Raw genomic sequence first — 15,202 nt, 5'->3', positions numbered from 1 at the left:
GAAAAGGCTGTGGGCAGCAGTGCAGTGAAGGTCTGGCCCAAGTGTGGTGCACACAGGAGGTGGACCCCATGGGGGTTTTCCATGTGCCCACAGGCTGACCCTCACCCACACTTAAGAAAAGCCACCCATCTTTCATAGGTGAAGGACAAGCATGGCAGGTTCCAAAAATACTGATTCTATGTACATGTGCGTTCATGCTCGTGTGTGTATGTATATGTATACATGTTTTTTAAAAAGGCTATCTTGTAAACACAGACTGTTAGGTCATTATCACAGGGTCAGTGTGTGTCCTTGGTGCAGCTGGCCTTACGCTTGCTCACAAGGCCGAGACAAGTCTCCCAATACGCAGGCCTGTGTGCTGGCTCGTCACCAAGGCAGAAGCTGTTTGGCCTTCTGGGGGCTGCATCTCCCTCAGGCATGCTCTCCAGTACCTCCAGTAAATCCCAAGAAGGAAAGGGATGACCTGCAGGCCAATGTCAGTCTATTTCACAAAGGCCACTATGATGACCCATGCTCTTAAGGCAGAGGCCCAGGGAGCCCCAGGCAAGCTGTGTTTCCATTGAGAAGAAAAGTGATTTTAGCCAAGTCGAGACACTAAGATTTTCCGTAGTCTCAGAAGCTTTTAAGGAATACGAGTAAAGATATGGATTCTGGACAAATGATTGCAACAGAAGACATGGTGATTTAGTACAAAGGCAAGGAGAGGAAGTTTCCAGCATCCCTGATGTGATGCTGCTGCCGCTGTGGGGTCACTGACCCGGTCCCTCAGTAGGTGGTGTCTCCTCCTCCTTATCTATCTGCGGGTGCAAGGGCAAGCTGGGTCTGTCTTGGGACAGCCATGACACCTAGCACCCGCCTTGCATCCAAGGACAGCCTGACACTGGGGTCATGTTCTAGTGACCATATTCAGTGACTGTCCTCTCTGAGAGGAAACATCTCTTTTTGCATTAATAAAATTCTTTTTTTTTCCTTCTGAGTCAGGGTCTCATTATGCAGTTCAGGCTGGCCTTGAGCTCACTTTGTAGCCCAGGATGGTTTCAAACTTGCAAAGATCCTCCTGCCTCAGCATTCTGAGTGCTGGGATTACAGGCATGAGCCACCATGCCTGGCTACGTTGATAAAATTCTTAATAAAGTTTAAGCCAACCTTTACTCCTCTGCTTCTTAAGAAAAAGAGAGGACAACTGGCTCCTACCCAGCCTCCTGCACTGTATGTGGGTACAGGCCTACCAACAGTTCAAGCACTACTTCTACGTTTAAGCATCTCCAATTCTGTTGTTAGCCCCGAACAAATGTACACAGGGTACTTAGGATTTTATACAGGTTTTCTTTGGCAAAGGGCTATTTTCCAATTGCCAAAATCTAAATTACCCTAATTCTGTACATAGGAGAGGCTGCAATTTTGCTGATTACAATTAAGAATCTAATTCATAATCTTGCCATCTTTTAGAGCAGACACAAGCTTTTGCCAAAGTTACTAGAACAGAGTCCAGTGAGCATCTGAACTCTCTAAACCTGGATGGAGTAGGACGGTCACGTTTGTCCCCACTGTGTCTGACCCACAGTGCTCTGGCCCTTGAAAGATGCAATTTCGGTGAAATAATCACCAACTTTGGGGAGACAGAAAACTCCCTGCAGGGCTAGTAGCATTAAAAGAGCTCAAAGGTGAAACAACTGGTTTGGATAACAACTGTTAGGCAACAAGCTAACAGAGGTTTAAAATGCGTAACTATAAAGAACTACTCCTGCCTAAAACAAACACAGACAACCTTCGCTGGCAGTGTACCTGGAAACTTGCCCAGTAAAAGCCTGAAATGTCGGTCTCAGGCTGCAGTCCCCAGAGCCAACAAGGAAGTCACAAATGCCCCCGCAGTGCACAAAGGTCCCACAAGAGCTGTGTGCTTCCTTCAGCCAAATGTGCTTCCTAGGTCGTTCCATGGATCCATGAGAAAAAGGAGCCAAACCTGCACTCTATCTTTTTACAAATGGATCGCACTGATATACAACAGGGGTCACCAAAGAACATTCCAGACAAGGCCTGTGGACACTCTGACTGCCCCTCTCCGGCTCTAGGAATCGGCTGTGCAGGCTGTGGCCTGATACTGCTTCCGTCTGCAATGATTTCAAGTTGACTAGCTGGGGTGTTTGTTAACTGAAGCTCACAAAAAGGGTCTATGTTTTGCTAAGTGGAAACTTGAAGCCATAGCTGGGGAAGCTCTGTTCCTTCCCCCAGGAGAGAATCTTTCTCCAGGTACAGACATTGGAAACAATTCAGCCCAGTGCTGGCCCCAGAGGCCCTTGCTGCTGGACCAGTTGAAGAAGATGCTGGGAAACTCCACTAAAGATGGTCAAGTGAAGCAGCATGTGGTGGTACACACCTGTAATCCCAGTATCTGAGAGGCTGAGGCAGGAGGAACATAAGTTTGAGCCCAGCCTGAGCAACTCAGCAAGACTCTGTCTCAAAAAATAAAAAGGCTGGGGATGTAGCTCTATCTCCAATACCTCAAATAAAAAGATAAGCTGCCCAGGAGCACTCACACATCCCAGCTCTGGCCCTTCCCTGGGGGTTACTTGATGAGTGCCTACAGCTGCTCATGCAGGGTGGCCTGGGTCTGCCCTGTGAGAGCCAGAAACAGGTGCAGCCTAGCTGCTCTGCAGATCTTCAGTCAGCTCAGCGTCCTAAACACACAGCCCAGCCCCATTAATGCATCACCTCCAGCAACAAGAAGGCAGCATTCTGCAAAAGCACCCTTAGGAGCTGCAGGAAACTTCACACAGACAGAAGTTTCCCACCTCTGAGCAGCAATGTCAGTATATGGAAGCAGAGGACAGGAGTCCAGCCCTCGGGTGTAGTAAGAGCCCCCGACTCCCTGGATTAGTACTCAGTTACCCTAACGCTGTCAGGGTTTAGTATGACACCTCACAGTAGTGGGTGTGATCTGAGGCACACACACACACGGCATTCGCTGGCTCTCCGGATCTTAGAGCAGAGGATTAGTTGTTAGGGACTAGAAAACAGGGAAAGTAACTTGGCCTCTTGTACAAGGGAAAGCCGCCTTCCCAGCACACAGACACAGCTGCTCGTTTACGGATTCCTAATGCTCACAGGGGGAAACTCATTCTCATCATCAAGACACACTGGTCCCGTTGCAAACTCGTGTTCCGGAATAACTTCTCCTCGGAGTGCCCCGCCATCCTCAGAGTAACCTGGAAATGAGAGCGAGAGAGTAAAGGAGCCACATGGTCAGTCCTTAGCCTGTGACACGGGGCAGGACCGCAGAGGAAGGGAGGCCTGAGGAAGCCGTGGAGCCATCTCTGCCTTCCATCTGCAGGGACTGCTCACCCACCTAAACCTCATCAGTTACAGTCTCCAGGTCTCCGGGAGATGGCAGTCTCATCTCCCCTTCCACTTCAGATGTCTGAAATCTTTAGCTCTTTGGAATTCTCCAAGAGACAAAGGGTTAATCCTGACACTGTGCTACATCTGTCAGGGCTGAGGGCCCAAGGTGAAAGCTGTCACAGGCCTCATCCGTGAGGAAATAGTTTGAGGAGAGCACCCCAGCCCCAGGTACGTGGGGGCCAGGTAGGCCCCACACCACTCACCTGGCACACTGGAAACTGCAGATGTGCTTGGTCTGGCTACGGTTGCTGCGTAAGACTGAGGTAAGGAAGGTCTGGGGTCATTTTCTTTGTTCTCTTCAGTTGTTCCTGAGCCAAGCAAGCTACTCAGCAATTAAGAGGAAAGAAAATCACCTATTTAGAAAAACGTTGCAAGGAAAGCTCAGAGACACACGCTTGATTGTAAGGTGGAGACCTGCCCACATGCAGCTAGGCCAGGAGGAACTGAAGTGGCCTTAAACTACTCCGGGTCAGGCAGCTCAAAACTGACCTCCTTCTCTCATACTTAATAACCAAAGGTTGGCCCTCTGCCTTTCCTAGTACATGCGGGCATGGATGCTAAGATGTGCCAAGGTGGGCAGGGACCATGGGCAGGGGTGCAGTGGTAGCTCATGGTGTCCTGCTCACAGCAGAACAGAAGTTCAGCCCACACTGTGACAGAAGTCTGGGGGAACTTTTCAACTCGATTCTGTGACCATTTTTGAACACCCACTGTGTACTTGGGCTAGGCTCGCATCCATGGTGTAAAGTATCCTGGCCCTGTCCAGAAGGGGGCAGCACACAGCCTTCTTATGGATTTGCCACCAGCCTACTGGTGAGGAAGTGACAGCAAGGGAACCCAGGCTGGTCAGTGTCTCACTGACATGACAGCTTTTTGCTGCCAACTCTTGACAGGCTGTTCTTGGAAAGTTAGAATATTCACCTGTGAGTCTTGATTAGGACGCACTCGCCTCCATCCTGAGGGTCCAAATTGTAGATGTAAAGGTGTCCATCAGAGGATGCAACGAGCAGCCTTGGCAACTTCTGGATCCTAGGAGCCGGGTGAAACAGCAATTGTGATTACAATGAGGATGGGAAGAGGTGCCATTTCAACAGCCTGTCAGGGCCTTGTCACCCAGCTGTCACCTCTTCTCCTCCCACTAATCTGGAGTCCAGGCTTCCACTCCTTTGTATTCTGACTTAATGACTGATGTTATGGTTTGGATCAAAAATGTTCCCCACAAGTGCTCAAAGGTGGGGTTTCTAGCAGCATAGTTTTAGATTACTCCAGTTCAGAGAATGTTCTGTTAAGAGGTGAGGCCTGGTTTGAGGAGGTGGGTCACTGGAGGTGTGACCTGGAAAGGTACAGGCAGTCCCTGCCCTTCGGCCTCTCTCTGGATCTTCCCCCCTTCTGTTTACTGTTTGTCACTATCCATGGTGCTTCTGCCTTGGAGCTTGCTGATCCTGAACTGAAACCTCTGAAACCATGAACCAAAACCAACCCTTCCTCCAGCAAGCTCACAAGTCAGGTAACAGTGAGCTGGGCAGCACCAGAACAGAAAACTGGTACCAAGAAGTGGGGTCACTGCTGTGACTGTTCCTGACCATGTGGTTCAGAGGCCTTAGCACTGGTTTATAGGAAGAGTTTGGAATGGTTTGGAGATGAAGGCTGGAGGGAGCTTGAAGACCACCAGTGTCACGGCCTGGTGACTTCAGCTGGCAGGACCTTGCTCCCTTAGCAGGCGCTGTGTTCCTGCCACGCACAGCTCTTTGCACACTGACCCAGAGTCTGGGCTTCTGGCCATTCCTTTGTGTTCTGACCTAATCACCTACTGTCAGGGTTACTTCAGGGCTTTGAACATAACTATGATAGTGAAGCAAAACAAATTGTTAGGGATTCTTATCCTCTGTCAGCTATGGCCACTAATTGGGACAGTGGTAATCTTACATGTGTCTCTGTCTTCACGGTGACAGAAAGGGGAGAAAGGTCCAGTTGGTTTGCCTTCTTGGCTGGCTAGGTTTATGAAGGATTTTAAGTGGTCTACTTTTTTAGTAAACTTCTTAAGATATCTGTCACCCCATTAGTGTCTGAATTTAGGCAACAGAACTTGAGGTTTCTTGCCTGATTCCATCCAAACTCAGCATGTTTTCAAGACAGTGTTGTAATAACCGGGGGTTAATATTCCCATGCCAGCTGCCAGCTGCCCTGAGAATCCATGTTAAAAATCAGAAAGGAGGGGCTGGGATTTAGCTCAGCAGCATAAGCACCTGCCTTGCAAGCAGGCAGTTGTGAGTTTGATCCCTGGTACCGATAAAAAGGAAAAAGACAAAAAAAAAAAAAAATCAGAAAGGAAAGGTAGCAGATTGCTTCGACTGGTTCAGCTCACACTGCTTGTGAACCACATTCTGCCTTTTTTTGCTCTTCACAGTTTGGGGGCTTTGTGCTCTAAGTGTGTTTGCTCAGGGTGGGTGTACGTACGTGGACAGTGTGCAGATGTTCTTCTGCCCAGAGAAGTTCAAGCGTCCGGTGGCAAAAGCCCTGTCCTGGTTCATCATGTCCGAAACCTGGGCGGGGAGGTAGTTGGTGGCAGCCATGAACATCTTTCCCATGTAGCCACTCCAGGTGGAAGGCTCTTCTGGGCGACTAGGGGGAGCAGTGCAGAGACAAGGATGGGATCAGCTGCCAACATCGGAACCTGTCCGGCTGCCAGGAGCCTACACCTCTGGACGTTCCGAGCTGTGTGCACCGCAACAGGCAGAAACTGTGCCTCAGCGCAATGTTCTACCCACCGAGTCACATTATTCTAGCAATAACAAAAGAGCACCAAAGGCCTGTTTGTGCTCCAGAGGAGCTATTGTAAAGCTCTTAAAAGGCTCTCAATGCTACTGCTTTCTCACATTAAAAAAAAAATATCCGATGATTACTCTGATTGTTAAATTTCTTACAGAGGGCAAGGGTAGAGGAATGAGATGCAATCAATATCTGGACCCTGTAAAATGAGCTCAAATCTGTTTGAGACTCAAGGAAGGACAGCCAGATCTCAGCGTGAAAGGTCCGGAGCCAGACGGAGTGGGCAGCTAGCAGCTAGCCTTCAGTGGGCAGTTAGCAGCTAGCCTTAAGGCAAGACACTGGGGTGGTGTCTGGTTACAGCCCGGAAGTCCTCAGCTATCCCGCCTTCAGTGCCTGAGGAACTCAACAGGTCTCTCGCAGTTGTAGAACCTTATCCAGAGGCTTCCAGGAGACACAGGGTATGACTGTTCTGCTGGCGAGAGACACCTCCAGCTCTCTACCCTGTGCTGTGGCAGCCCACTGAGGACCAGGACTGCCATGTGTGTTCTCAGGACACCCCGAGGTGATGTCACTTGTCTACAGGACCAGCTCCTGATGAAAAACATACTGCAACTCATTCCTTACTGTTGTCAAGTGATGAGGTATTCTCTGGCCTTGATCTTTTCAACTGAAAGTGACCCTTTTGGGCAGAACTGTACTGTGGCACTGGAGCTGTGTGCTCCATCTTGGGATTTACAAAGCTGAATGACAGACACCCAAACCGTACACGCTAGGTGGAGACAGCACACACGTATAAACACGAGAGCTATTGTGTTTGGTGCCACGTAGCTGGTGTAGGCAGGAGTCACTCCAGGATCACAGGGCAGGAAGAGCGGGGCAAGGTTTTTAACCTTTTGGCTTCCATGTTTCATTAGGAAAACAGGGATAATCTGCAGGCTTGCTGGGAGAGCTAGGGAGGTGCAGGCTAAAGTGGGGCACACAGCAAGTGGCTCAGTGGCTGGAGGGATGCGAGCGATTCTGGGGTGGTAGCAGCTGGGCTCTGTAGGCAGGGGAGAAGCTGTCACTTCATACCCAAGGAAAAATGGCACGAATGTTCTGAGGCTGTATTATGCTCAAGGGAGTATTTTCAAAAGATTAAGCGAGCAAGAGGATACAGGATGGATTGGTCCCATGAGGCTGCACAGAATGAGACCAAGTATTAGTGTAATGAAGTTAAAGACATGGATAAGGCAGTGTCCATTGATACAGGACTGACGAGGCAGATCAGAGTCACACTATCTGGGACATAATCACCTTTCAGGGGTGGGCTGGGAGATCACCAGGAAGGACTGAACGGTCTCCCCTTGCCCCCAGTCACCTGTGGCCAATGAGAGAATAGGGAAGCTCAGAGAGGGTAAGTAGGGACAGGAGTTAGAAGCATTCTGGGGAGAATGAGGAGCAGGAAGGGAGGTGTCCTGGTGTCGCCAGCACCAACAGGGGACACAGCTTCCTAGCTTCATAAGCCTGACACAGAAAAGCCAGAAACTGCATGGAAAACCCTCAGCCTTTGGCAACTCAGTTGCTGGTGTCCTAGGATGGAGTCACAGGGAGAGAGGGAGGGCAGTGGCTGGGTACCCCATCATTCTGCTGCACATGAACACATACAGGAAGCAGGCCAGCCCCACCTCATTCTAATCAGGTAGAAAAAGCTATTTTCCTCATGAAAGTCCTATGCTGTTAGAGAAGGACTTCCAGTCCCAGAAGAAGCTCTACTTCACACTCGTGTAAACTCCATGGGAGTGCATACAGGAGATGCTTGTGAGCAGTGCTGCTGAAGTTTCCACTCTTGCTACAGGAGAAGCGTGGCAGGGGTGGAAGGGTTCACTTCTTATGGACCCAACCTCAGTTTTGAGCAAGACATCAAACACTCCAGACCTCCCTTCTTCCGGAATGACTACCATAGGGGCCAAGGGAGAAAATGTAAATTCTCTGTAAATTACAAATGGGAAACTGTCATCATCCTCACTAGCCTGGACACCTGCTTTCAGAGTGCAGTTGAGCAAATCACTAAAATTTCATGTTTCTGTTTTCTATAATGATACCTGGAAAGATGTGTCAAGAGACACAGGTGGGAAGGATCCCACATACATACACACAAGGTGTAAGCCACTTACTGTGCTACCAGAATCTGGGTGGGCACCACATCAGGAGGAAGGCTGACAAAGTGCCAGTGCTAGGAAGGCTGGGTAAGGGGGGACTCTGCACTGCTTCTAAGTGCAAATATCTCCAAGTGAGTGTGATCACATACACAGGAGACTTTGGCAGCTATAAACAAATGCTCACACTCTATAGCAGACAGAATTTTAAGGTATGGCCCCCAGGATCCCATACCCTGTATAATGAGATGTCGGCTACATTCCTGTGTTATGTTATATGGCCCAAGTGACCTTCAGCATGAGATTATCTGGGTAGGCTTTGAACCAATGACATGTAATATGATTAACAGAGACCATGCCAGGCATGGAAGTATGTACTTGTAGTCCTAGCTACCCAGGAGAATTGCAAATTCAAGGCCAGCCAGAGCAACATCGCTAGTCATCACCTCAAACAAACAGACAAACGAACCCTAAAATACCCGAACCTCAAACTTCTATTGAAGGACTGGGGGCTGTAGTTCAGTGGTACAGCCTTTGCCCAGCGTGTAAGAGGGCCAAGTTTCGATGGCCTCTGACTGGTGACAGAAAAGCAGGGCAGACGTCAGGTAGGACAAATGCAAGCCACAAGAAGAAATCAATGCGATACTGCCAATTTGAAGGCTCTGTGGAAGGAATGTGGTGGCCTGTCAGCTGTGAGTGGATCTCTCACACTGACAGCAAGAGAGGAAGTGGTAACCTCACGGCCGCATCTGTAGAGGTCCTGAATTCTTGACAGTAATGAGAATGTGCTTGGACAGTGACTCTGAGCTCCAGAGGAAAACACAGCTGGTGTTCAGATACCTTCCCTTCAGTGTTATAAAACCCTAAGCAGAGGATCCAGCAGCTCATTCTGCACTTGGACCTCCAGAACTATAAGATAATAAATACGTGCTATTTGAAGCCATTAAATTTGTGGTAAATTGTTACAGCAGCACTAGAAATTAGTATACTCCCCATTGGCTACAGTGTAACATACTACACAGTCAGTTGTCAATTTATGCCTGCCACAGGTATACTCAGGAGCATGGAAAGTGTTTCCGAGTACCCACTGCTAGTGGAAATAGCAATAATAACTATATTATTATATTTATGGCTACACTGGTTAGTGCTTATGGATGCGTCTGTGATCCAGGACTATACCAAATGCTTTACATAAAAAACTTACTTAATCCTTACTACCAGTCTAAGAGGCGGACACTTTTATATGTTTGTTTTATAGCCTGGGCAATTTAGCCAGTCCTCACCTTAAACAAACGAACAAACAACCCCCCTGAAAACCCAAACAGCAAAGTTCTCTTGAAGGACCAGGGGCTGTAGTTTGGTGCTACAGTCTTTGCCAAGCATGAAAGAGGTCTTGGCTTCAGAGGAGGAAAGTGAAATATAAAAAAATGAAATGATTTTCTCAAGATCTCATAGCTTAGAAAGGGCTGAGCTGGAATGTGAACTCAGGAGTGTGGCCCAATTTTTGTGCTTTTGTGCATAATATTGCTAAAGTATTGCTAGCATCATGTTATGGCTTGTGTCTAGGTATCTTCCAAAGCCTCATGCACTCATAGGTGGGGCTTTTTCAGAGATGGCTGGATTTAGAGTGTGTGACGCTGAGATCAATTCATAGTGCAATGCTAGGATAAAGACCACTAGGATTAAGAGTGTGAGGGCTACTCACTCTAAGTAGTGTGGACAAGATATAGGGATAGAAACAGATGTAGTTGATCCCAGCACTATTTTGCTACCTACTGCCTGCTGTGAACTGTTTCTCCTCTGTGATGTCTGTCTGCCATGCCATTCTACCTTGGAGCCAGCCAACTCTGGACTGAAATTCTAAAAACTGTGAGCCAAATAAACTTGTCCTCCTTTGACTTTGGGTATCAGGTGTTTTGTTTCAGCAATGAGAAAGTAACTAAGACAGGATTTTGTACTACAGAAGTGAGGCTGTTGCTTTGACCATGTGATTCAGGAGCCTTTTAAGCTAGCTTGTGGGGAGGGAATAGTTAGGAAAGGTTTGGACATGCTGACCAAAATAGCAGAAGTGGAATGCCTTAGGCTGTATTTGATGGGAGACTCTAGTCAGAGCTCTGAAGACCAAAAGGCTTATCAAAATTCTGCTAGCAAAGACCAGGGTTGAGTGGTTTCTGCTGGGGAGAAGGGTTGTATTGACTGCTGGACTCCAAATGAGTTATGGTTTGGCAGACAGTTTGTCTGCATTTTGTTCATGCCCAGAGACTTTTCTGAGACCAAGGACAGTGGACTAATTAATCTTACAAAAGAAATTTCAAAGCAGTCTAATGTTGAGGCTGTGACATGGCTACTTTTGCAGGCTCTTAGTCCAATTTAGGTTGAGAATCAAGAGCAAAGAGCCCAACAGAATGATTTGAAGTGTTTTGAGTTTGGTCACAAAGGAAGCTGCAGTAAAATGATACACTGCAAGTACAGAGCAGAAATCTTCATGGCTGAGAGGAAGGAACGGGATAATAGAAAAGATTGCCTGAGGGCATCACAAGAAGCAGCAGGACTTTGCAAAATTGCATCCTCAAACTTGTAAAGTGAAAGACTTTGGTTTGAGAAGAACACTCCATAGCACCATGTTCGAAAATGGTAATGGACCAGTGAAGTGTTCCTCAGGATTTGGCTGATTGGCACTGGAGTCCTACAGCCAAGATAGAAGAAAATCTGGCTACTGCTCCAGCTGTCAGTGGACCTGGGCATCATAAACATGGTGCTGGTTTTAGGTGCAGAATGGAAGAGTTGTGGGGTCAGGAAGGCTTCCACTTTAGAAGAAGGCCTGGCAGGCCAAGCAGTGTGTCCCTGAGAGGGCAATGTGTCAAGCTGTGAGTGTGAAGTCAAAGGTGCAATAGAGAATCTAGATGTTTGGATAAGCCAGGAATGTGGATAGTCTGAGAAAAACTTCAAGGAAGGAGCAAAATTGCCCTAAGAGAAGCCATGGGAGCTATGATCACCAGCAGTGCCATACGGGCGGAGCTACCCAAGACCTTTGCTTTATCCTCATTCCTTGCTATTCCTCTTATTTATAACTTTTGGAAAGGAAATGTCTATTTTGTGCCATTTGAATGTTGGAGTGTTTAATTTTCTTTCTATTTGTACAGGTGTTGCAGCTAAGAGTTTGCTTTAAATCTGAGAGTAGATTTTGGACTAAGACTTTTCAGCAATGAAGAAATTCTTAGGACTTTGGCAACTCTTAGAGATGGACTAAATGCCTTTTTATTAAGGGATGTACATAACTCTTTGGGGGATTAGGATAGAATGTTATAGCTTTTGTCTAGATGTGTCCCCAAGCCCTCATGCAGTCATAGGTGGGAGTTTTTCAGAGGTGGCTGCATCTAGAGTGTGCAATGCTGAGACTGATTCATGGTGCAATGCTAGAATCAAGGCTTTCAGGATTAAGGGTGTGAGTGCTACCTGCCCTAAGTAACTGAATAAGATATAGAGCACAGAAAGATCTGTGGTCATTCCTGGCTTTGTTTTGCTACCTTCTGTCCACTATGAACTTTTTCTTCTCAGCAATGCCTGTCTGCTACAACACTCTGCTCAGAGCCAGCCATCTATGGGCTAAAGGCTCTACAAACTGTGAGATAAATAAACTTTTCCTCCTTTAACTTTGGGTGTTGGGTATTTTGTCTCAGCAATAAGAAAATCAACTAAAACACATGTGCTCTACCATGATAGTAAACACAAAGCCAAGATTATGGAACTCAAAAGAAAATAAATCTCTTATGTTGATCCAGAGCTACATGTACCTGTCGGTGAGGTGTTCCAGCTTGAAGATATGCACAGTCTCCGTGTTGCTGGAGGCACACAGGAACTGTGAGTCCATACTAAAAACCAGAGAGCTGATTGTCACATACCTAGAAACGGCAACAAATAAACCAGTAAGCCAGAAAAATGCCTTTTAGTTCTAGACTAGTTTTGTCAGAAAAGTAAATGTATCTTGGAGAACCTCAGTATTCTAAAACCCATTCAATACTGAGTTATTCACATTTAGAGAGCAACACTAGAAAGATGCACAAAGGCACAAAGAATAAAGCACAGTCCACCCTCCCAGCCAGCAGAGGGGAAGATGTGCACCTTCCTGACACTGTGGACATCCCTCTAGGCGCTGTGTGTGTTGATCCAAGTGAAAACCCAGCAGTGGATAAGACCTCAAATGGTCATACCTTACTTCAGCTTTTATTTCCATAGAAGAGAATGAGAAATGATTTTTGGATTGTGACTCCTTGGTTTTCTTATTTCTCCTCTGTTGGCTGTCTATCAAAAAAGGACTCTTAGCTACTCCTTTCAGTTTTACTAAGCCCTCCGTGGAGCACTGAAGTCAGTTATCTAAGAAAGGAATGATACTTCCTCTAGGTGAGATGAGGCCATGGCCTCTGTCCTCTCCACAGATGGCTGCCTGCTGGCCACCGAAGCTCTCGTATGGGGACTTTAAAATGGGTTTGACACTGAGTACAGACCTTTTCATTCCTCTGCGAAACTCATAGAGCTTTTGCCCATCAGGTACAGAGAACACCCGGATGACTGTGCCCTGGGAAAGAAACAGGCAGACAGTTTCTAACTATTAGTGGCTTCACACAGAGATGCCCTTTCAAACAGTGGTTTGGGTTTTTGGTTTTAAAAATCTGTCTCTGAGAAGGAAGCACAAAGCACTGAGCACAGAGGCATTTTTAATTATATATGTGCTGAATGAGCAATTATTGAAATATGTTCTAGATATATCCTGCCTGCCATTCACTCCTTGTGCCTGTTCAAGGTTCTATGTGAAATGTATGTGCTGTATATGTACGTGTGTGTGTATGCATGTGTGCACAAACATCTCGCAGACTGTGATGGCTCACTCTGCCTGGCAAAAAACACCTGCTTTACTTGGCATTCGAAATTCAACCTGATCACTTTTCTTGATTATTCTAGACAGAACAGATCACTCTCTCCAACTAATTAGCAAAGCATTTTGTTTATACTGCTATATTTTGAAATATAGCATCTCTCTGTTCCAGGCATAGTAGACATTTACATTTCTCAAGAAAACCATGGTGTCTGTGTGAAATGTTTGTATCTTGCCTAGCACAGGCCTTTGAGCTATTGAATTAACAAGTGATCAATAGACAACAACATGCAGAGGCCAGAGAGTCTCACTCTGAAACACATTCCAAGTCATCAGCCTTGTTCCGACAGGTCTCTGGGAACCTCTGCAGACTGCCAGGGGGTGAACCCGCAGATAGGAGCCATGAGAGTGCACTCACTTTCTCCGAGGCACTTGCGAGTTTGGAGCCTGAGGAGTTGAAAGTGATGGCAGCCAGAGTTCCTTCGTGGGCAGCAATGGTGCAGACGGTTTTCTGTTGGTGACGAAGAGAAGCAGATACTAGGGCCATCGAAGAAGATGGACTTCATCTCCCCTCTTCCTCTTTCTTCTTCTTCTATCTCCCTCATTTACTGGGATTCCTCTGTCTCCCCACAAGATCATACAAACTGCGTGTCCTTTTCAGCAGTTTTATACTTCAGCTTCAGGAGCTACTCCATTCTTCTCCCATCTCCTGACCTTGGGAAGGGGGACATCTAACTGGGTGTCTGAGGTAGACTAGAGTTGCAGTGGGTACCCCGTGAAGGGGATTTCCCACTACAGGACTGTCCCACTCTGAAGTTTCAGAGACCAGAGGGCTGTGGCCCCCAGTGTGGCCATCTGCCACCAGCTGGCAGGTGATTTCCATACTGCTGCAGATGTTTTGCCCTGGATGGTTACACTGCCCGTGGTGGTGCAGACTTCATTCATCACACAGCTAAGGCAGGGTGCAGGGCCACTGTCAACTTACCAGGGAGTTTCCATCATAAAGCACAATCTCGCCTGTAGTGAGGCTTCCGGGGTAGGCCAGGTAGGAGTTGGAATGATTGATAGAGAGGGCACACAGACCTGGAGAGGAACCAACAGCAGATGAAAAGCCAGTGTCAGAGGACAGAAAACTGGAAGATTGAAGAGAATACCTGCAAACAGCACAACTAGAGTGCCACCTACTGGGGAGGGGAGGAATGGCTTTGGGACATTTCTGCGGATTATTCTAACTGAAGGATTCCAGTGAAAAAAATTCACAGCAGATTGCCTAATTTAACACCCACCATGTCCTCTCCACATCTAAGCAATCAGAATTTTGAATATTAAGCATGATATTCTTTACATTTTTACTTCCGGGCTCTGAAATCACATCTTCTACTTTTCCAATTCCATTCCCTCTAGGGCAGTGATGGCATACCTATGGCGCGCATGCTGCAGCTGGTTATTTATTAAAAGCTCTGAAAGGTTTTCCATCACTGGTCTATGACTATAAGAAAATTTACTCACAACTGAAACAGAATTTCCAGTCATAAAAGGTCAGCACATTAGCTTTCTTCAAGTGATTAAATAGCTGGCCACTACCCTCAGGCTGCAGGCAGGAAAAGCAAAGAACTCATGTAAGAGCCAAATGCCCTGCTCTGATAAGGAAAGTGGTTGCCTGCCAACATGGAAGCTCACTGAAGGTCCTGCCTTCAAGCCAAAACAGAGTGCCATACCTTTCGAAAAAAATAAACATACAGAACACTTTGGATTGAAAATGCTTCAACAAGACTGGAGTTGCAGCTCAATGGTAGAGCATCTGTGTAGCACATATGAGGCTGTGGGTTCCATCTCCACTGCATGCGTGTGCAAACACACACGTGCACAAGCTACACCAATCTTTGCAGGTATAAATCGTCAATCAAACCACTGCACTAAAGCAACAAAAGCCACTTTTATTTACAAAGGTATTCTGGGGCACACATTGGTCTGAACAACATGTAAATAAAGGTTTTTTTCACAATACTTTTAGAGTAATAGAGTT

The 15,202-nt window shown here is 46.9% G+C and overlaps 2 protein-coding genes across 3 annotated transcripts in view; one reads left to right on the top strand and one right to left on the bottom strand.

Moving 5' to 3' along the window:
- Positions 1-15,202, bottom strand: part of Wipi1 (WD repeat domain, phosphoinositide interacting 1) — a 37,395-nt gene that overhangs the window by 542 nt on the left and 21,651 nt on the right. Inside the window, exons 5-12 of the mRNA XM_003465235.5 lie at positions 14,162-14,259; positions 13,595-13,687; positions 12,809-12,879; positions 12,098-12,205; positions 5,857-6,021; positions 4,321-4,428; positions 3,603-3,721; positions 3,106-3,206 (exon numbers count right to left, since the gene is read on the bottom strand). Of these exons, the coding sequence (XP_003465283.1) occupies positions 3,106-3,206; positions 3,603-3,721; positions 4,321-4,428; positions 5,857-6,021; positions 12,098-12,205; positions 12,809-12,879; positions 13,595-13,687; positions 14,162-14,259 (863 nt within the window). The remainder of the gene's footprint in view (positions 1-3,105; positions 3,207-3,602; positions 3,722-4,320; positions 4,429-5,856; positions 6,022-12,097; positions 12,206-12,808; positions 12,880-13,594; positions 13,688-14,161; positions 14,260-15,202) is intronic.
- Arsg (arylsulfatase G) overlaps positions 1-15,202 on the top strand; it is a 148,704-nt gene that overhangs the window by 121,525 nt on the left and 11,977 nt on the right. The window lies entirely within an intron of this gene.

Source organism: Cavia porcellus, unplaced genomic scaffold, assembly GCF_034190915.1.
Source record: "Cavia porcellus strain 051 isolate PalLab524CR breed Dunkin Hartley unplaced genomic scaffold, mCavPor4.1 scaffold_32, whole genome shotgun sequence".
In the NCBI taxonomy this organism is placed as follows: domain Eukaryota; kingdom Metazoa; phylum Chordata; class Mammalia; order Rodentia; family Caviidae; genus Cavia; species Cavia porcellus.
This window is presented reverse-complemented; position numbering and strand designations above follow the sequence as displayed.